Below are 21,623 nucleotides of genomic sequence, written 5' to 3'. Positions count from 1 at the left end.
TGTATTAAGACTTAATAAATTCATCAGCAGCGTGCTGTTGTATTTGTGCTATTGCATATATAGGAATGAGTGTTAGTTGGCCAAATATGTGGCAGTGAAGCAGTTAAAATAGAAGGCACTTGTCTCTCGGTTTCTCAGGTGTCAGGGGAAACACACTGCAGCAACAAATACTCCAGGAGTCCATATGGGAGAAGACAGAGAGAAGAAGAGAGGAGACTGGAGAGATAAGAGGAAGAAAATGGGAGGAGAGAGCGTCATAGACTGTGCGAAAATAATCAAAAGAGGTTAGAAACTGGGTGATCAATCAATGTCCAATCATTGTAGCAGCAGCAGCAAGCAAGAGATGCACACACTCTTGGAAAACACATTTCTTATGTGATCAGCAGCACAACAGCTCGCACAAAGGTCTGAGCGGATCTACTGTTCATCTTCAGTGTTTGTAACTCAGGAGTAACCACAGTAAGTGGAGTATTTTACTGGTGTGAGCGTTTCCACAGTGACAATTGTGCGTTATGTCACTTTGTGTGGCGATTGTCTGAGTGGAGGGAGATAAAGTTACACTACGGCTTCAGCAGCAGTGTCACACTGCACTGTGTGTCATGGCTATATGCACATGGACACACACACTCGTGCATCAACACTAGAGGTTGTTACATTTCCAGACACACAGACACACACACACACACACACGATACAGAGTCATAAGAGATGGTATCAGAGAACCTGTACTCATATCAAGCTGCACGTTTGTGCTGCAGCATCACAGAGCGGTTACTTCCTGTATTTTCTGTTGCGTCATTAAAAAATTGTGTTTATTTTTATTCTTAATTTAGATCCAGTGAACACAAACCTTAAATGACTTCCAAGGGGAAATGATTCAAGCACTCCTGGGAGAGTTGGAGGAAAGAAGAAGAGGAAGAAGGTGTTTTGGCAGCAGTCAGCCGCTTTTTAACAGCCAAAGAACAAGAAGAGGAAGCAGACGTTTTCTGGTTGCATGATTGTCTCTTAAAAAAAAAAACAGGGTTTCCCGAAGGATTTCCCAAATGACCAAAGAAGATATTCCCCTGGAGCCAGTGCTGGGGCTTAAGGAATAATCTCATCTCAAGAAGTGGATAAACTTCTAATCTGAGTCAAAGGTAAAATTCCTGCACACAAAAAAAAAAAAGTGAACAAAAGGCTCATCTCACCACCAGCACTGACGGGACAAGAGCCTGTTCTATCTGAGGACTGAATCACTTCAGCTGATGACAGCTCTTTTAATACAAACACACACAAACATAAACACTGTGCAACTGTTATATTCCGTCTAATGTTATCTGATGCCGCAAAATGTCATTTCAGTAAAGATTGTTGAGGAAACAGACTTAGTCTATTTTTCGTTTTGATTAATTAGTTAATCAACTGATTTCATTGCAATTGATATAATCATGATCTTTTGTGCTGTGTGAATAGTCAGTATCTCATAGTTCAGTTGTGGTTAAATTCATTAATCAGATGTAATTCTAATTCTAATTCTTTAGCTGTTTTAGCTGTTTTTTTGTGATCATGCATCACTGCTCTGTTTTTGGATTTGCATGTTCCAAACACACTCAAACAGACACATCCAGCAGCAAAAAGAGATTCAAAAAGAGCAGTTTTATTTGTGTCACACATTAGCAGCAGCAATGAGCAAAATCTATAGATGAGAAAAAACTATAGTGGAAATTAAATAAACGGGGGATTATATCCGAGTGGCATGGCTCCTCTGCAAATGATCTGATTTAAAGGTGTGAATCTGCTGCACCTGGCTGTGCATGAGGACACTTACATCCTCACTGTAACAGGAGCAGAAGCCATGCAAACCCGATCACACACGAGTGCTGGTGACATTATTATATAACTTTAAAGTTTGCTGAGACAGAGTCAAGTTAAACCAACTCAACTCAAAATCGCAAACCAAAGGGCACTTCTGGTTTATTTCAACAAGGCGTCGTCAAACTAGTGGAAGAACTGAGAGGAAGGAGTGGATGATAAATCTCCATCTATGACACGACGAGTCGTGGATTGGTGAATAACAGGTTCAGATGAATGCTGGGGAAAAAATAAACAGATGAAGTGCAGGGTTATTTCAAGATAAAGGGGAAATTCCCAACTGCTCCACAGGAAACCTTACCAAGCTGCAACACTAAAGTCTTATACACATTAATGAAACAATGGCCGAAATGTGTGTTATTGGGAAACTGAGGACTTTCATATTTATTTTTATCTCAAAGTTGTAGCTGTGACACAATCAACAGGAGATTTTTTGTCCATAAAATGAGATTAATTCTTAGTTTAGCGTACCTGTTTCCTGCTGTTTGTGACTCTGCATAAATCTGATACAAGAAAAATCAAACCTCACTGATAATTGATAACACTGACCTGAGTGGTATCTGCACACCCAAGCAAAACGCACACACAAGCGCACATATGTACACACTGCACCTGGCATACTATCTGTGACGCAGAATCATACCACTTCGCACATAACAGTTGATATCCGCACACACATATTCACAGGCGCACACACGTAAAGAGCTGACTAAGGCTCTCCAGTAGTTCATATCACTGATGACTAAAACGGTACTATTACCTTACTGCTGTCCTCACCCTATCCCTTCACCCCAACAAACACACACACACATACACAAACCAACACACGCACACACTCTGATCCCGCAGGATCTTCAGCCTCCTGTGCTGCTACAGACTTATTTAGAATAATAATCAATGTAAACCAAGGGATGCTTACATTGGCTATAAATTACACGATAATGGTAAAAAGAAGGGGGCAAACATATTTGCTGTTTTTTCATGAATGTTCATTCTTTGCTGTCACAGAAGACTTTTACCATTTAATGTGGTACAGTTTAGAAGAAGCAGTTTATAACTGGACGTTGAATTCCCTGCTTCAAGTCTTAATGTTAAAAAATATATCAACACTTAGCAATGACTATTTTCTCTTGCTGACAGCTCTCACATAGTGTAAGCTTTAAATAGACGAAGTCAGCAGCCCGTATGATTGAACAACAGCACAATGTGATGAATGAACTTCAAAAAAAAAAAAAAGCCGAACTGTTCAGTGATTTTATAGACTTTATGGATATTAAACACAAGTCTACTAACCATGCTGTCAGTGTAATCCTACACCACCTCAGTGGAGCATGGCTTAGTAGCTCAGATTGCTCACATTTGACCCCTGCGGTTATTTTTCTTTTTCCATAAATCTGTCACATTTCTCCTCCGCAGGCCTCGTCCGTTAAGCTAGTATGCCCGAACGAGTGGGCGACTTCCAGGGTCAGAGCTTTCACAAGCTGAGGAGGGACTGCCTTCGCCGGGGTGTGCTCTTCAAAGACCCCCTGTTCCCCCCCACTGCACAGTCCCTGTTTTATAAAAGGGAGCCCCCGCTGGGACTGACCTGGAAGAGGCCGGGGGTGAGTCTGAGGAAAAAGGAGGGTGGGGATATGGGATGGAGGAATCTGACAACTCTTGGGGAAAAAGAAAAACAAAACATTTTCCGTCTCATTCACTTGCAGGAAAGCACGTTAAGTTACAGATTCTTGACATGCTTTTTCTGCATCAAGGCATTCAGACTACTACGAAGAGATTGTACACATCAAAACTGAGCGCCTGGCTCAGCGCGTCACGTTTCCATCAGATTGGGTTAATTAAAGCACTTTCTATTATAGGTAAGGCGTCAGGCAGTGAAACCTTAGTACTCAGGGGGCAAATGGCCTGTGCTGCTTACGTACTGCTATATTAGTGTGTGTGCGTACCATTGAGTTAAGAAAATGTAGCAACTAGTTTAAATAGCCCAGGTGTTTTTAGCAGTGCCGGGGTGGGTGTAGGGTGTGGAAGTGTTTATTGTGGATACAGCAGGCCTCTTAGTATTTAATGGGAGTGTAACACAATGAAATAAGAGGTTAGCATCAAGGGCAAATTATTTACTGCTAACGGACTCATATAAGGCCACAAGTAACAGTGCAAAGACTTATACGGGAATGATTTAAGCGTGCCGAAAAGAAATTATTTTTGTATTGCAAAGAATAGGTTTTTATTTTTACAGAACGGCAGGAGGAAGGGTGAGAAAGGATTCAAAATACACAGGAGATGGCGATGGCTTTCCAAATGTCAACTTCTTCATCTTTGGACTTGGTACTTCTAAAACTGACAATAAGGGCTGCAATTATTAATTAAGTATATGAATTTCTAGACTTTTCACACTTATCACTTATCACTTATCACTTATCACAGGTCTGCCAGTATTTCTTTGCTGTTTATGACAACAATCACACACATTCTGAAAATTGATGTATGGATGGCTTAACCGATCAAAAATAATTCTTGTCAAAGAACTTCCTTCTTTATAGCGTCCATTCTTTTGAGGACACTAGTTTGTATGAATATTGAAGATCCTTATTCACCAGTGAGCCACATAATGCTGAATAAAATCTTCATAAATTTACTGAGAAAATAAAAAAACCCTAACCTTTTAATTACGGTTTTAGGGCTAAGATTTCAGATTTTAAACCCGCTATAGTAATTAGTATGCTGATTTAGGGTGGAAGAGCAAGGGTTATTTCCTAATGCTCCATCGAGGTATGCTGAGTGTGTATCAACAGGGAGCTGGATGATACTGTGACATATCACACACGCTCACACACACACACACACACACACACACACACACACACAGACAACGTCTTTGGCTGTCATAACAGTCCACTGGTTGTCTCATGTGCTCATCTGCACTTGTTATGACCTCGATATCATCTTAGAGGTTTAGATCTGGTCTTGAGTTACATTTAAGGTTATGACCACTGTGTGTGTATCTTTCCGCTCATGTGCGTCCAGCAGCAGTTCTACTGTTACCTGACCCTGTCCAAACTGAGATCAACAGGTCCACTCAGCAGTGCTCTGACACTGACTGAATCAGTACCGAGGATCCCATAAAACACTGTGATGCTAACTGCTGCACCGTTAAGCACAAAGCTTAGCCTGCATTACTGTGACTTCATTTCAAGCTGCAACAAAATTAATATTTCATACTCACAGAGGATCAAATGACCACATGAAATAGGAAATGGGTTGCCTGTGGTGAATTAATCTACTGATTATAATCAGAAATTTCCATTTTATGTTGCATTTTAGCGTTGTTCAGCTCAGTCCCGTGACTATTGTGTGTCTGTAAAAGCTCCAGGCAGAAGCTCAAAAGCTAAAAAAAAAAAAAAAAAAAGCCAAAGCGCCACATCATCCGTCTCTTTTTCACTGCAGGAAATTTGTAAGGACCCTCGTCTGTTTGTTGATGGCATCAGCACCCGTGACTTGCACCAAGGTAGTCTGGGTAACTGCTGGATGATGGCAGCCATTTCTTGCCTGGCCTCAGAGCCATTTCTGTGGAAGAAGGTTCAGTACTTATGTTCCCTCCCCCAGACCCTCTTTGCTACCAACTGCCCTTTATTCATTTATTTTTGAGTATTTCTTTCTTTGCGCGCTCTTTTTTCCCTTCTGAATCTCCTGTTCCTGTCCTCCCAGGTCATCCCTGACCACGTGGAACAGGAGTGGAACCCAAAACGCCCCGACTTGTATGCAGGAATCTTCCATTTCCGGTTCTGGCGGTTTGGATGTTGGATGGACGTTGTTGTGGACGACCGTTTGCCGGTCAGCAGGGACGGTGTCCTGCTCTTCTGCCGCTCAGCTACGCCGCAAGAGTTTTGGAGTGCACTGTTGGAGAAAGCCTACGCCAAGTGAGTGGAAATGGGACAGATTGTTTAAATACTGTTGCTCCAGGACGCCATCTATCCTTCTTTCTGGAGCCACTGAGGGCGCCACAGTTGTCACATACAGAAACTATTGAGGGCATGAAATATAAATAAATGGAATTAGACATATGAAATCCTTCTCTTGTGTGGCAGTGGTGGCATAAACACAGCACTACCACTTGTCAAAAATCATCATCTAAACACCATTGCCATCTTTTAACATCAGAAAACCTGCAAAGCAGCACCTCAAAAAATATTTTATCACTAAGTCTAGCAATAAAATTCTACTCTTGAGGTCAAAGCCTTTTTGTGGGAGCTGAATTAGTAAATGAGTCCACTTTTGACTGATGTCTAGGCTCAATGGCTGCTATGAGGCCCTGGAGGGAGGAAACACCGCTGAGGCCCTGATTGACTTCACTGGGGGAGTTTCTGAGCCCCTCAGTCTGGATCGGGAGGCTCTCACCCTGAACAGTGACCGTAGGCGGCTGCTGTTTCAGATGTTAGCCAAGGCACACGCATGCAAAGCCCTCATCACCTGCTCCATAAGGGTGCGGCCCTTTATCGGGTAAATCAGAGAACCTCCAGCGTTTCCAGACTGGAGAATAAACTAAAATATATTTTACATTTATCAGCCAGCAGATGGGGAAACAGTGGAGTTGGTGTTAGACTGTGGCTTGGTACAAGGACATGCGTATGGGATCACAGCGGTGAGGAAGATGAGGCTGGGGGAGAAGTTCCTGGATTCGGGCAGGTTGTCCAAACTGTTCATGGTGCGCATGAGGAACCCGTGGGGGACCACAGACTGGACCGGTGCCTGGAGTCAGAGGTCAGGGCACTTTACTGACTTCATCTGCCACATGTCTGACTGCTTAGTACATACATTTACAGGAACTCTGGGAGTTAAACCTCTGATGGCATTTAACAGTGTCAGACTTTTACAACGTTTTACAACGCCACTGGAACTTTTTTGGACAACGTCTGACGTTTTACAATAGTTTTGGAATTGTTTCATTAACAGACATCTGCCAGTTTCATTATGGAAGTCTGAGAAACTCTTGAAATGGCCAAAATAGGCCAATAAAGGTTTCCAGAAGTTGAACGTGTCTGCTTATAAGCCGTTCCCATTGTGTTGAACCGTGCAGCTTTGCATGTTTTCTTTTTTTTCTGCTGCCTTTGACTTTATTGGCCTTGCACGCCCCCTGCAGGTCTCAGCAGTGGCAGCAGATGAGTCGTGCAGAGAGGGATAAGATGGGCCTCATTGTGAGAGACGTTGGGGAGTTCTGGTACATTGGTTTTTATTATTTACATTTTTTTTTATAGCTCATAGTTACATGGCCTCCGCTTTGATTTAAGTGTATATAACATGTATTCCTGATAGACATTATCTGTTAAACTTATATGGACTTCTCACTCAGGATGGATTTCGAGGATTTCTGCAAACACTTCACAGATGTGGTGGTGTGCCGGCTGGCGGAGAGAGCCCTGCTGTGGCCCAGCTCTCACTGGAGAGAGGTGCGCTGCTACGGGGAGTGGGCTCCGGCTCCCTCCACCCCTGGATCGCCTCCATCCACTGTCCTCCACAGCAAGTATGCACTGCAGCCTGCAGGGACCAAGCAGAGGGGGAATCGAAAAGAGGCTCGACTTGGGGAGAGTCAGCAAGAGGGGCGGAAACAAGGAGGGTGTGAGCGAAGTAAAGCTGTGAAGAAAACGATGAGGGAAGGTGACGGTGGAGAGGGGAGTGGAGGGTGGGAGGCACAGCTGGATAAAAGGAGTCGATGTGGAGGATGTATCAACCATAGAGAGACTTTCCTGCACAATCCACAGGTAAAACTCACGTGGAAGTCTTTGGATGAGTGCAGGAACTATGAGCAACAACACCGTTTTTTCCCTGATAGTTTATGTTTGAGGTGAGAGGCAGCGAGGAGGAGGTGATGATCTGTCTGCAGCAGGAGGACAGGAGGATACGGAGGAAAGATGGAGGAGGAGAGAATCTGCCTATTGGCTTTGAGGTGCTAAAGGTGAGGAGGTCATGCACCAAAATGTAAACGCAACTGCAGTTCCAAAAATCATTTCGCCGTCGTTGTTTTCCTCCCCCAGGTGGAGGTGAACCGCTGCAGCCGGGTGCAGTGTGTGGTGGAGCAGGCGGCCAGCTCCGTCTACATGGACTCCCGCAGCGTAACACTGAGGGCCACCCTGGCTCCTGGCCGCTACGTTGCTCTGCCCACCACCTTCCGGCCGGGCGCGATCGGCCACTTCCTGCTCCGACTCTTCTCCCGTTCCCACGTCAGACTCAGGTGTGAAAAGTCTTTAAAAATCATCATACATATTAAACATAAATGTCCCAAAAATGAACGAATGGAAAAGCTGGTTTTTAAAATATATGCTGTATATATTAAAAAAAGAAGCTCCACAAATGGAAAATTTTTGGTAAGAAAAGGTTGATTTCTAGCATGTTTAACTGAGACCGTACAAAAAATATTGGAATCCACATTTCTGACCTTTATAGTATACAATGTTAGTATTTACACTAAACTTACCCTCAGATTTCCACATCTCTTGTTCCTCTCCAATCTCGACACTTTTTCTGTCTCTTAGGGAACTCAGGGAGGATTTGCCGTCTCCCTCTGGCTTCCAGTGTTTTCTACCTCAGCCAACAGTGGTGACCACAGTTCATCTCTGCAGGGCATCGGGACTCAGCCTCCCCAAACAGACAGGTCACTCTGGGCACCGTCACCCTTCAGCACAGTTACAGATAGAGATCAGAACACTTTCTTCTCTGTAGCTTTCTTACAAAACTAGATAGTGTACATTTAATTATGTACAGTGAAGATTTTTGACAGTTTATTCATTATGTCAGATAACAGAAAGCTCCCATTATTTCATTCATTCCCATGTTACTGTTTCTTCCTTACACCTTCTGATATTGTTGTTTGTGACCACAGCTCCGGATGTTTATGCCACAGTGCGATGTGAGAACAACACCATCAGGACACGAGTGGTTAGGGCGGAGGGAAACCCTGAATTCAACCTCCGAACCATCTTCTACAGGAGATATCCTGACGCACACATCTCTATCAAGGTACGCACATTCCCCTTCACCCATACTAATAATGGTCGCACACTATCAGTCCTGACCTGACTTTGTTGTGCAGCTGTGGAGCCGAGGCCTGCTCTGGGACTCGCTGCTTGGCGTGGCTCCACTCCAGACGTCAGAGTCAGAGAGGAATCGGAGCCTCGTGGTCGAGCTACGAGGCCACAGATCAGCACGCTCAGCACAACGAGGTCGCATCTATGTGGAGACGTCTTCCAGCGTCTGCCTCTCAGACTTGTGACAGCATCATCTGGTTGCCCTGGTAACTACATAAAGCCGTAGCAACCGCTCTCCTCCCAGGTGGAGGCTTGAAAATATTGAACAACGATACAAATTATAAATAAAATTGATATTATTTTACAGATGATCTTTTGTATGTGCTGGTCAGATGGGCATCCTTCATGACTTCAGCAGTTTAATAAAGATAAATAAAACTGCTGCCAAAATTAGTTTCATTGTGGGCTCTTGTATTATAAATCATACTTCTTATTGTTGTCTTGCTTTGTTGCGGTCATATTTATTTTTGCCATAATTCCTGTTCATTTTTATCAAATATTTGGCAGGGTGTGTTTTTCATATTTATATCTAGAAATAGTGATGAATATCATTGTCTTTATTAGACTGTAAATAAACTAAATAAAGCTACAGATTGTCTTCAGCACAGAGAGGCTTGCATTCCTACATGTTTGTTTAGCCACTTCTGCTGACTTCTCGCGCCTCCCATCTTCCAGTGATTAGGAAGAGAGAGTAGCGGTTCAGATATACAAAGCAGGTTTTGTGCCAGTACAAACAGCAATAGAAAGTCCCAACTTTGCATTTTTCATTTGCAGCTAATGGTCGTATCCCGAGACACTGTTTTAGTTAACACTTTGGCACCCACTGGGTGACAAAAAGCCAGTAAAATACAAAATATGTTCATGTTTGCTACAGCCTTGCATTCACTTTTAGTAATCCGGTGGTTGCATCATTCACTCTGAGGCCTGAGCGAAGTCCCCACCTGTTTCTAAGCAAACCACCAGAGTTTCATATAAAAGGCGAGGCCTCTCTTTACTGCTATCTGCGCTGACTTGGCAGCATTTGACTATCAGGACGCTCAGCGTTGCTGCATATCTACGTTAGTTAGGGATCTAAAAGGACCGTCAGGCCTTTGAGTTGCTCTAAGGTGAAGTTTGAGTCACTATCAGGTGTGATGCTTCACGTCACCATCCATTTATTCTACTGCTGTTTTTACGAGCGTGGGTTTAAGCAGTAGAATCACAAAATTAATTTTTTTTTCTTTCTTTTTTGAGATGACAGTATCCGTTTTTTTGAGTCACTTTAGGGCCTGTTAGTGAGTCACAGTGTTGACGCTTTCCTGTCTGATGTGTAGCAGCCTGTCACAACTTAACTTTCGATCAGCTGACCTCGTGAACGCCCCCCCACCTCGCCCCTCTGAACAAGCGCGCTCCCGAGAGGCGGGGTGCAGAGCAGCGGGCGCGGCCGTCAGTCCGCCACTGGAGACTGGAGAGACGCACTGAAGGTAAGAGTTGGACAAAAACAACAACAACAACACGATCCAGGCTTCAAGCTGACAGCAGGCTTTGTGTCTGGACTTTTTCTATCAGCTGATGTTTGGTGCTGTCTGTCTGTCCCGTGTGAGCAGATTGTCTCTCAGGCTCACCATGTTGTTGGCTGAGTCCTTAAAAACCGGCCCAACTGTTGATTTCTGCGCTTTGTGATGCGCACAGGTTTGTTCTTGTCCTTTCTGCTGCGACCTCAGTCAGACTGGCTTTAGGGAATGCAGTCAGACCTCTCGGTGTTAAAAATGGTAAAGAGACATTATCCACGGTTGTCGCTGTAGGTGGGTGTGTGTGTGTGTGTGTGTGTGGGTGGGTGGGTGTGTGTGTGGGTGTGTGCACACAGTCTCACACTGACCGCAGTTTGAAACAGACTTATTTCCTGACCACTCATTGAAGTTCTACTCATTGAACTTTACTGACTGCTGACTTCATGTAATAATAGTTTCTAGCAGAACAAATGTCCTCTTCATGTTTAATGCAATGAGAGTTAAATGTAGAACTAATTTCATCAGGCTCCGGTAGTTTTGGGGCTTGAGCTGTTGAGCTAAATTGTCTTACTTGGGTGTGGGCTGCTTGGATTTTGACCTTTCATGTTAAATCTGTCTCTTGTTAGTTTCTGTTGAGTCTTGGAGTTGATATGAATTGGTGGAGTAGCCCTTTAAGATTGCATTTGCATGTATTTTTTTGTTGGTGTTTTCTTTTTCTTTCTTTTTTTTTTTTTTTAAATCTCTTTAAAACTTCCTCTAAAAACGAGGATTCATTGTTAAAGATGACTCTACATCTGGTCTGGTTTGGTTTTTCTTTGAGGGAGTACTGAGGGAGAGTCATTGTTTTAGTATCCATACATTTAGGAGTGAACTGGGATTATGGCTGCATCATTTTCCATCATTCTCATACCTGAAGAAAATGTTTTGACTTAAATTGCTGTTGGTTGTGAAACATTATCTCATGAAAGAATGATGAAAGAAAAACTTGTTCTTGTGACAGCTGCTCATAAAAATCAGGTCAACCAAGAGTTTTTTTTTCTTCTTCTTCTTCTTCTTGCTCTGCAGGTTAGACCCCACACTACTGACAAAATGTCCCGCGCTGGTATTGTTCAGCGCATCGCCAGGCCCCCACAACCGTCACCACCAATACTAGGTGAGCTCAGATGGTCGCACGTGTTTGTGTCTCAGTTTACCAAAATCACATTAGGTTCATAAAACAGTGTTTCAAGTGTGCGCTGAATTGTATTTATTTTTTTCTTCATGCAGGATGTTCAAAGTTGTTCATGTGCATCCTGCCTGCAGCTGAGATTGCGATTGGTAAGTGAGTGGTGCACATTTTTCTTCCAGGAATTTTCTCTGGTCGTGAAGCGTCTCTCTGCCGCTGTCATCTCTGTGTTCAACAGGATCAGTGTACCTGCATGACTGTCCACGGCAGCACTACATCCCCATCTATTTGATTGTGGCGGGGGTTTTCAGCCTGGTGCTGGTGTTGCTCTCTTGCCTGCCCTGCGCTCAGGAGACCGAAGAGGGCCCCCCCAACCGGCTCAGTCAAGTCTGCAGGACCTGGAACTCATTGACAAGTTTCTTCCTCTTTTGCTGGTTCATAGCTGGTGAGTTTGGAGGATCTATTGTGTTGGACTGCAATAGTTTCCCCCCAGTCAACCTGATGAATGACAAACTGCACGGAACACACAACACACTGTAGTGACACGTATGAGCCACTAGATGTCCAACTTACATTTCCATTAAGATCCAAAACTAACAGCTAATGTCTTTGCACAATCACCCAGCTGCACACAGACTCCTTATATTGATGTTTTAATGTAATAAATAGTGAGATTTCCTCTGATTTGGAACGATACACAGGTTCAACTAACTTTCTAGCTTGACCTAACATTATATTCTAACATTGTATTCACCTTTGCAGTTGGGTGATTCATAGTAAAACCTGCTGCTCTAATAAATAATGCTCTTGAAAGACATGGATGATGCAGCAGTGGATATTTTACGCGCCGAAAACAATTTGTGTGTGACATGTATGTCGCATACATGGTGGTTAGTGCTGCTGCCACACACTAACCAAGTGGTGGGTGTGGTTCCTGGCCCGGGGCCTTTCTGTGTGGAGTTTGTATGTTCTCCCTGTGCCTGCGTGGGTTTTCCCCCACCATCCAAAGACATCACGTTTAGGTTAACTGACATCTAAAAAACATCTATCTTTTTTATTCTAGGTAATGTTTGGATCTACTCTATATACCAGCCCAACTACAACAAGAACACAACAAGCTTGGACCCTTACTGCCATAAGACGCTGTACTTGTTTGCCTTCTGGACCACGACATTCGTCTACATCTGTATGGCAGCGTTTCTGCTCGGTGGCTGCTGCTATCTCGTATGTTTATTCCTGTTGGGCCGTGCCGACCCTGACGACAACGTCTAGAGGCGCTTCTCAGACCCGCCGAGCGGAGACAGCATTGTCCCGGGAAGAAGCTGCGCTGTGCACACCGCATTTGTTGCCGAGGCTGTTAGTTTTTCTGTTGCATTTGTGCAAACAAAGGCAGCAGCGTTTAGCCTCGAGCATATTGGAAGCTCAATAAAGTGATTTCTCTCCATCAAACACAAAGTGCAACTCAAGAGTGATGTTGCATTTTAACGCGAATCATTTATTGCAATGGCACTTTTTTGTCCCACAATCAACAGATAAATGCAAATCTTAAAGAATTTATTCTAACAGTGATTATAAATAATATTTTCTGATTGCAGAAATGTGTGTACGTCTGTTTGTAGGAAAGATATGAGATGGATTGTTTGGTCAGAGATTGGGCTCAGTCTATCTCTCTGTTCCCAGTACAGGATTATGCATGTAGTTAAATGTTTGCTGTTTTTTTTATTTTATTTTATTTTTTTTTTGGGTTGATTGCTCATATTTGTTGATTAAGTTGTGTTGGGTAGAAGACAAGACCTAAAGATATTACCAGGAAGCTTTGTCTTCAGGAAGCATTTACACTGGCTGTCCGTTCTACCTCTCCATCCATAGGTGTAAATTAAATAGGAATAATTGACTGGAAATGCCAGCGTAGCCACAAGATGGGTTTTGCCTTGACTGTCGAATGAAATTAAACTTTTTAAAACTAAAATAACTCTTAAAAGCATTTCCATAGATGCCTATAGCAAATAATGAAAAAAATATGAATTTTTTATCTGATTGATTCTGAAACATGACAAAGAAAATAATAAAGAGTCCACGTGATAGCTGGTGAAGTGTGGAATTGAGTGTGATGTGCTGATCAACACTGGCAGCTTGTACAAACTCGTACCAGAGCGTTCCGTGGAGCCAACCTGCGTCACCTCAACGGTCCAGACTGGTGGTGGTTGTGTAATGGCTTGGAGAATGTGTGCTTGACACTTTTGTCCCCAGGGTTGTCCTCAGTTGTGTTGCTGATAGTTTCCATGATAGTGCACCGTGCCACAAAGCAAAAGGTATCTCAGACCAGTTACGTGAACTTCCTGTTAACTGTCCACATCTTCAAAAATGGCGGAGTTCAGTGTGATTGTGATGGCCAGCCCTGAGTCACAGAAAGGTCTTAATGTGGGAAACCTGTTTCCCTGCTAACAAGCGAGACTAACACGCACTCACATTCACATTTACGCCTACAGACAATTTAGAGTCACCAGTCAGCCTAAACATGCAACGTTCTTTTCCAACATTTTCCAACATCCTTCTTCCTTCTCTGCTGGTAAATGGCTTTTTTTTTTTTTTTTTTCAGAGGGAAGCTTCAGACTTTTTTGAGAGGGGGGTTAGTTATTTCAGTCCCTGTATAGCATTTCCTCTTTCACTTTCATTTTACATTGAAATCTTTACAAAATTTAATTAAGACACACCATCTAAACTACATCTTGTTTTATGTTCTCCCTTTTATTCTTTAATTAAGTAAAACTAACAGTGCTGTGAGGAACTCTTGTAAGAACCTGTCACGCCGATGTTTTTGGCTATATTTGAAGTTAAAGACATTTTTTAGGGGGACATTAATAATGGGTCAGTTATTAAAATCACCCCAAGCACCAAAATCACAGTTTATTAATCTGACTGATGATGTTTTACACAAATATTATAATTTACATACAAAATACAAAACATAATATTGTTGGTATAATCTTTAAAATGTAAATTAGTTTAAAGTGTTCTATGCAAAAATTATATTCAGAATATTCATAATATATTCAGTCTTTATGTGAAGTTACATGTTTTTAAGAAATAATGAAGGATGTGATGTGATTGGCCAATTCAGCTGCGATGTCAGCATGATTTGCGAGAAAGGGTGGCCAGTGTTTTATCATGAACGGGCTTGTACTGGAGAATGAAGCTGGAGGGGCTGAGATGGCCGTTGCCTTGTGTGTCGGTTTTTCCCATCAACACGTAGTTCAGGCCTGGAAAAGAGAGCGGCAGAAAAATAATGTCAGAATAGGAATATATCAAAAACCACGTTGTGCTCATCTGGAGCCACTGGGCTATATCAAGGAGCAAATATATGGTATTTTTATATAATCGTTTTTCAAAATAGCATTCTATACTTGGTTTGTAATCAGACACACTGATCTGTTATTGTTGCAATTAAAAAACATAAAGAATCACATTGTGTGCATACACTGGGAGGTTGTACACTATCTGTCCTTGTATTTCTGTCAACAGTCAAATAAGAGTTTGAAGATAATTGAAAAATTTTTTTTTATTTAATTCTGGTAGAAATGAAATGTTTTGAAGTTGTGGCCTCTATTCAATGCAAAGTGTAAATGCTTGACACATTTCAGTTCATATTTCAAAAGGAAAGCTTGATTTCCAATCCTGTATCTATGGTTTATATTGTACCTTTGGTTAACCCGGGACACTTCTTGCAGGTGGAGGTCAGTGTGACTGACATGGCAGGTCCTGACTTGTTGATGTTGAGGCGTCCTGTCTTGTAGGACTTGATGAGGGACACCTCGACTGTCGCTGAGCCCCTTGGACCAGCCGTCACAGATGTGATCTTACCTGTAATCACTGCAAGAGAGACCGAAATGTAGGTGAGACGTGAGGACGGTTAGGGGTCACTGAGGGACACAAGTTAAAAAGTTTTACAGATAGAAAATATGATCAGTGTTGAGTAAGGACAGGAACAGGAATCTTGGAAAGGATCCGAGAAGATCCACGGCCTCGCTGATGTTGTGCCTCACCAAAGTCATGAGGGCAGAAGCTGGACTGGAGAGTTCCGGTCCTCTTACAGGGTTGTGTACACAGTGGGTTCATCGGTAAGGCTAAACACACACAGCAACAAACATTAAGCACATATGGTTGTATCCAACTACAAGTGTGCTCAAATACACATAGAGGCAAAGAGCAGGCCGTACATTTTGAATTCGGTAAAACTACTCACGTTTCTTCGTCACAATGGGCTTCTTCGTCACAGACTTACTTAGTCCAGGTTTTGGTGTTGCTTTAGGTTTGATTGTTGGTTTAACTTTACTCTTGAGGATTGGCTTCACTGGTTTGACAGCAGGTTTCAAGGTGGGTTTGGTCTTCAGCGTAGGTTTACGCGTGGGTTTGGGCTTGATGCTTGGTTTGACTATTGGCTTGATAACTTTAGGTTTGGCTGTGGGTTTAACACCTGGTTTAGGTGCTGGCTTCTTCACAGGAGCCTTTGGCGTCGGTTTAACTGGTTTGGGTTTGGTTGTGGGTTTGATTGGAGGCTTGGCGATAGGTTTGCGTAGTGGAGGCTTCTTCACCAGCGGTCCCTTGGTAGGTTTGGGCTGGGGACCAGGTCTAGGTTTGGGGGTTGGTTTGATAGGTTTGCTCGGCTTCTGGACTTTTTGTGGCACCACTGTCGTCTGAGGGCTGAAGATGAAGTCTCCTCCAGCGGTGGGTCTTCGGGACCCACGGGGTACGCTGGAGTAGTGGGCCATGAAGCCATCGGATGTCACGCTGAGGTCAGAGACAAACTGGACAAGGAGCTCATTCCCATTAGTCACTATAATTCTATTTAAAAAACAAAAAAAAAAAACAAAACAAGGAAGGTAGGAGGTGAGTGAATGAAAGTCAGCTTTTACTTGTTATTCAGCCTCTTATGATCAGTAATCTCACCCTGGTGGCCTGTCTCCACAGAATTTTCCAATCCTTCTTGAGTTGTCCTTCTCTCCTCCGTTAAACAACGCCACGTAGTCGTAACGACAGTACATATCAGGCTCCAGGTCCAGCTTCACAAACTTCACCTCAATCACCTGGAAACAAGGTGTCAACGTAGAGAACGAAGGATGTGAGCTGCGCTAGTACAGCGCAGTTGTAGAGGACGAGGTGGTGATGGAGGGGAAGGGCCCGAGCTCAGAAATACAGAAGGGCATTTACTCCCTCTCTCTTTCCTTACGTTCAATCTCTTGGCACACATGAGCGCGTCTGCAGGCTTTCAATGAAGTCTTTCATTTGAACTTCGTCACAAGGCTGCTGTCACACTCACACACAAACACGACGCACACATGCATAAAGACTGAACCTGAGGCCCCTTCACTACTTTTTTTAATTCCTCTATACCCTCCAGCTCCAACACACCTTATTTAACACATCTAGCTGCAACTAAAGTTTGTATTCTTTCAAGTTTATTTCTAGAAAAATTCAATGTCTTAGGCACAAGACTGATAGGAAATACAAAGTGCAATATGATAGGCTTACATTGCTTGGTTCCACGGTGATGTGCCAGGAGCAGCTGATGCCTGCTGGGTAATTAGAGTTGGGCCAGTTGGGTGTCTTGACAGAGCCCTGTTCTTTGGTCAGCCGTCCCCCGCAGAACTGATTCTCTATGGAACCAAAAGGGGAAAATATTCATATTCTAGACTTAAATTTCCTTCAAATGAAGGAAGGAAGCCCGACCAGAGGAAAGGTAAATCAGGTTTGGTGATTTGTTTTTCTAAGGATTGTGAGAGGATTGTGTTGGTTCCACACCTTCCACGTGTGGCTTCCCTGCAGCAAAGGAAGCCAGGAAGCCTCGTCCCCCGGTGCTGCCATCGGACACCATGTCCAACATCATGGTGTTGGAGGTGGAGATGAGGGCGCCGGGCCTGAACGTCCCACAGAAGCGGCCCAGCTTCTGCACCAAGCGTGAGTGACCGTTGTAGACGTCCAGGTAGTCATAGCGACAGGTGGGGTCGGCCTCCATGTCGAAGAGGCGGAAAGAAAGCATGACCACGTGACCCTCAGGGACCTAAAGAGGAACAGATGATATTTTTCAGAGAGAGGAAGAGGGAAGTGATGCATTTGACAGCAATTTCTGGAAGGGGGTTAGGGTGAGGATAAGGATAAAGGTCCTCTTTGATTAGCTTAAACCTCACACAACAACAGTGGTTTGATTCAATAATTACATTACCTGTCATTTTGCAACATTAGAAATCTCTGTTTTGGTAAATCTTTGCAACTTCAAGTTCCAAAGTTCGGTAAGTTCCAGGTTACCAAAGCCCACAAATACGTGGAAGTTGTTTCAACTCATCTGCTGATTGTTTGTTTGTTTGTTTCTCAGTAGAATAACACAAAAAGTACTGAAGCAATTTGCAGCAGAGATGGGGGTTTGGGAGGAAAGATCCAATAAATTCTGTTTAAAATATAATTACAGTGTATCCAGAAGTGTTTTTTGTCACTTTCTCCATCATTGCATTCTGCATCACTGTTTTCATCTGTTGGAGTGTTCTGAGAGCTATTTTAGTGTTCAATTTTTTTGAGTTTAATGCTTTTATTCATCTTAAATAATTTCTTGGTTTAGACATGTAACCAGTCATGCTGCACTAAGTTTTTATCTGTAAAGAGTACAATTTTGGTTTGTTTGTTTGTGACATCTGTGCAGTTCTGCATTAGTGAAAGTGAAATCAGGTGAGTGTCATCAGGTCGTTTGGGCAGCTGGTGACACTGTCAAGTTGTGGGAAAAGGGGTAAAACTGCGTGGCAGTAAATTACTTTGTGTGAAACTTAATAGATGTTAATGTGTGTGTATTAAAATCGGTAAGAGAACGTATAGTATAGTAATTTATTTTTAGAAATATTTGCTCACCCTGCATCACCTGAGAAGATGGTTCATGTTCCAGCTGAGGCTACAAAAGGCCGGAAAATGGCTTTGAAATGGGGGAGAGTGTGTGTGGGGGGCATTGTTGCTGTTGTCCCCCCTCCAAATGTTTGTTTCCTGAAGTTCACGCTGGCTAATTATTATTTTTTTTCTGTCTGCTGTCCCCTCTCTGACATAGACTCCTGCCTGCAGATCTCTTTCTTTTAACGCACCCATTCAGGTTTTCAGAAAGTGCGTTCAAGTCATTTCTGACTCCAGTGAGTGGTTTCTCTGATGAAATACAACACATATTCTGTACTCCTTCCATTGTGGGGACAGCGAGTTGCTCTGTGCGTGTGTGTATATGGAGAATAAACTGCATACTTCAATAAAATGGTGCAGGATAATTATAGTGCACCATATAGCACATAGTGAGTGATCCTGGATACAGACTTCCCTCTCAAAAGGCCTTGCCCACTTATAATGAGGAATGCACGATGTCAATTAACTCTATTTGCTAACAGGTGCAACATAGATTGTTAAACTTCTCTGTAAAGCTGAGAAGTCCAATAAACTGGGGGCTTTATTGGGGTTCACTCATTTTCCAAATGAAGCACTTTTTTTCTTTTTCATCTATGATCTACTTGAAAGATGCTTTACATAGTAAAACAAATTCTGACTCAAACTGGAGATGTCGTGGCCACCGGGCATCAGCCTGGACTCGGCATCATGGTGCACTGATTTTTCTCAGATGACTCACAGTGATGTACCAGGTGCATTTACTGTTGGGTTTGTACGGACTGGGGAAACCTTCGCTGGCCACAATTCCTGAGTCTATGACCAGGTGGCCTCCACAGAGGAAGGTAGGCCTGAAGGAGAGAGGGAGAGAAGGTCAGACTGTAGATCAGCTTAACTTGACGTGCTGCACAGGAAGAAAACACAAGCGTACTGAGGCAGAGCGCTGCAGAAATGCACACACGTTTACATACGTGCTGAAAACCACAGCAGCACAGTCTGACTCTGTTCTCCAAATCCGGGGAGGTTCCCAATGAAATCTCCTGGTTTGTTTGCGTTTGTGGATTTACTTTTATTTATTTTTTTCATGAGTCAAGCCAAGCCATCAATATACAGAATATGCGCCGTGAGCTTTCTCCACACACTTACTGCAACACAAGTAATGTCGGTAGACGTAATGCATACTTAACTTCAGCAGATCGGCAGCACAACGGCCGACTCACACATGGAGTTTGGTGACACACACCCGCTCTTTCACGCTCAAAACACACATCAAAGCAGGACGAACCTCAACCTTTAATTCTCTAGCATGCTGCAGCCCAAGACTCATTTTTAGATTTTTAGATGTTGGCTTCCTCAATCAGACTGCTCCTGAAAGTTTATAGCTGTTACCGTCTTTATCATGAAACTTAAAATAAATAAATAAATATGGGATTTATGGGGGAATTGCCTAAATTGATCATCTTAATGTAAGCAGAAGGTTGTGTGTCTGTGATCATCAACGCTGCGTGCATTATGTGTCTACTGGGGCACTTGAAAGTCATATTTAGGCCAAAAAAATCCCCCTCTGGATCTGAACAGCCCACAGGAATTTGTTTGTCTTCTGTTCAATTTACACCCTGTGTGCATGCGTGTGTGTTTGTGTGTGCTTTCAGCCCACACCAGATTCAGTAAGCATGTCAAGAAAAATAAACTTGAAATGTGAAATCAGAGCTCAGGACTCTGAAGACATGAGGACAAGCTATAATACATTTGCCCAGTTAAATCACTACAGCATTTACAGTATGCTGTCATTTGTGTCCGCCTTCCTGTCTGTGTGTTTATGGGATGCCAACCACATCTTGCCAACACTGCAAACCCTATATTTCTACTGCACTTTGTGTAATCATACTACAGCAGCCAGGAGGGGGAAAAATAAAGTAAATGATCCAGACAGATGTGGCAGTGAAATGCCACATGGACACACAGAAGATGGAGCGGAGGAAACAGAGGCACATTGACACCTATGGGGAATGTTTTAAACCTGTTACACACACACACACACACACACACACACGCACAGCTTACCTGGTGAAGTTCGTCTGACTCTGAGCCTCTGTCCATCCCACACCCCAAATCACAAAAAGACACAAAGTCCACACCCTGTCCTCCATCCTGCTGTCCTCCCAGATTAAGAGAGAAGGGAGAAGAGGAAGAGGGAGAAAAGTCAAGTAGAGGCGTGGAGAAATTTAAGGTTTGAAAAGGGGGGAGGAGGGAGGTGGATGTGATGGGTGGGAAGGTGGTTTGTTATGGAGGGAAGGAGAAGAAAGGAAAAGGTGGATGAATGTGATATTCCAGGGGACAGAGGGCTGTTTGAGGCAGATGAAGAAGGAAAACATTAATTACACTGTACAGCTCAGAGTACAGAGCTTCTTATATGTTGGCTGCGTTGTTGTTGTTTTATAGCTAAAGCAATGAAATAAATGAGCAATGTGTTTCTGCAGCTGTGTGTAATGATAACTTGACTATACCACACAGCGACAAGCCAGACTTGTGCGCCACACACGCACCACGACATCTATGTTTGGCAGTGCTGGCTCGCTCGTCCACCACTTTGGTTTAGAATAAAATGTCTCAACAAATTCTGGGCTGATGTGTGATTTAGTGGATATTCCCTGTTTTTTTTTTTTTTCCCTTTTAGCGCCATCAATATCCTGTGAAATCGCCCAACAACTACCAGACGGATTGGGAGACATTAAGGTTCCCAGAGGATGAACCCTAAATAAATACAGTTGGAATCCTGGAGTGTTGACTGTACGCTGAAAATGTCCAGTGACAAAATGAAACAAACGAGACAAAACACATCACTCAGTCACACTGCTACAGTCAGGACGTCATTTGCCTCAACCTTTGACCCCTCAAGTGCCACCATGAGGCACATGTGAACCTATTGATCCAAAAATCTGATCATTTTAAATAAACGACAAATAAGAGCAGAGAAGAACTTTGTCTTGTCAAGATTCATCGGTGTGGTTTCTTATGCTCACCAGCTATAACAGGTTTTGTTGTTTGTGTTTCCAACAATAGAGAAAGCCAAAGTAATTAAAAAATGTAAAGATAAAATAACAGCGAAATTGAAAGAACTTAAAAACTGGATCCTCG

At 43.1% G+C, this 21,623-nt stretch overlaps 2 protein-coding genes across 2 annotated transcripts; one reads left to right on the top strand and one right to left on the bottom strand.

Moving 5' to 3' along the window:
• Positions 1-199: 199 nt before the first annotated feature.
• Positions 200-9,327, top strand: LOC115059007 (calpain-5). The gene is made up of 14 exons (XM_029526591.1): positions 200-284; positions 834-1,136; positions 3,268-3,452; positions 5,293-5,424; positions 5,554-5,765; positions 6,136-6,328; positions 6,413-6,606; positions 6,986-7,063; positions 7,196-7,604; positions 7,676-7,798; positions 7,878-8,074; positions 8,376-8,494; positions 8,723-8,859; positions 8,933-9,327. The coding sequence occupies exons 3-14, from the start codon at positions 3,288-3,290 to the stop codon at positions 9,110-9,112; spliced, it is 2,139 nt and encodes a 712-aa protein (XP_029382451.1). The 5' UTR covers positions 200-284; positions 834-1,136; positions 3,268-3,287; the 3' UTR covers positions 9,113-9,327.
• Positions 9,328-14,505: 5,178 nt separating this feature from the next.
• On the bottom strand, positions 14,506-20,662 carry pcolceb (procollagen C-endopeptidase enhancer b). The gene is made up of 9 exons (XM_029526788.1): positions 20,550-20,662; positions 19,228-19,336; positions 17,382-17,640; positions 17,112-17,236; positions 16,530-16,666; positions 15,826-16,424; positions 15,626-15,706; positions 15,282-15,452; positions 14,506-14,842 (listed from the first exon to the last, which is right to left on the bottom strand). The coding sequence occupies exons 1-9, from the start codon at positions 20,633-20,635 to the stop codon at positions 14,712-14,714; spliced, it is 1,698 nt and encodes a 565-aa protein (XP_029382648.1). The 5' UTR covers positions 20,636-20,662; the 3' UTR covers positions 14,506-14,711.
• Between the last annotated feature and the right edge of the window lie 961 nt (positions 20,663-21,623).

The sequence above is a fragment of the Echeneis naucrates genome, chromosome 18, assembly GCF_900963305.1.
Source record: "Echeneis naucrates chromosome 18, fEcheNa1.1, whole genome shotgun sequence".
Classification (NCBI taxonomy): Eukaryota; Metazoa; Chordata; class Actinopteri; order Carangiformes; family Echeneidae; genus Echeneis; species Echeneis naucrates.
Note: the sequence above shows the minus strand (reverse complement) of the source record. Positions and strands in the feature narration are given on the sequence as shown.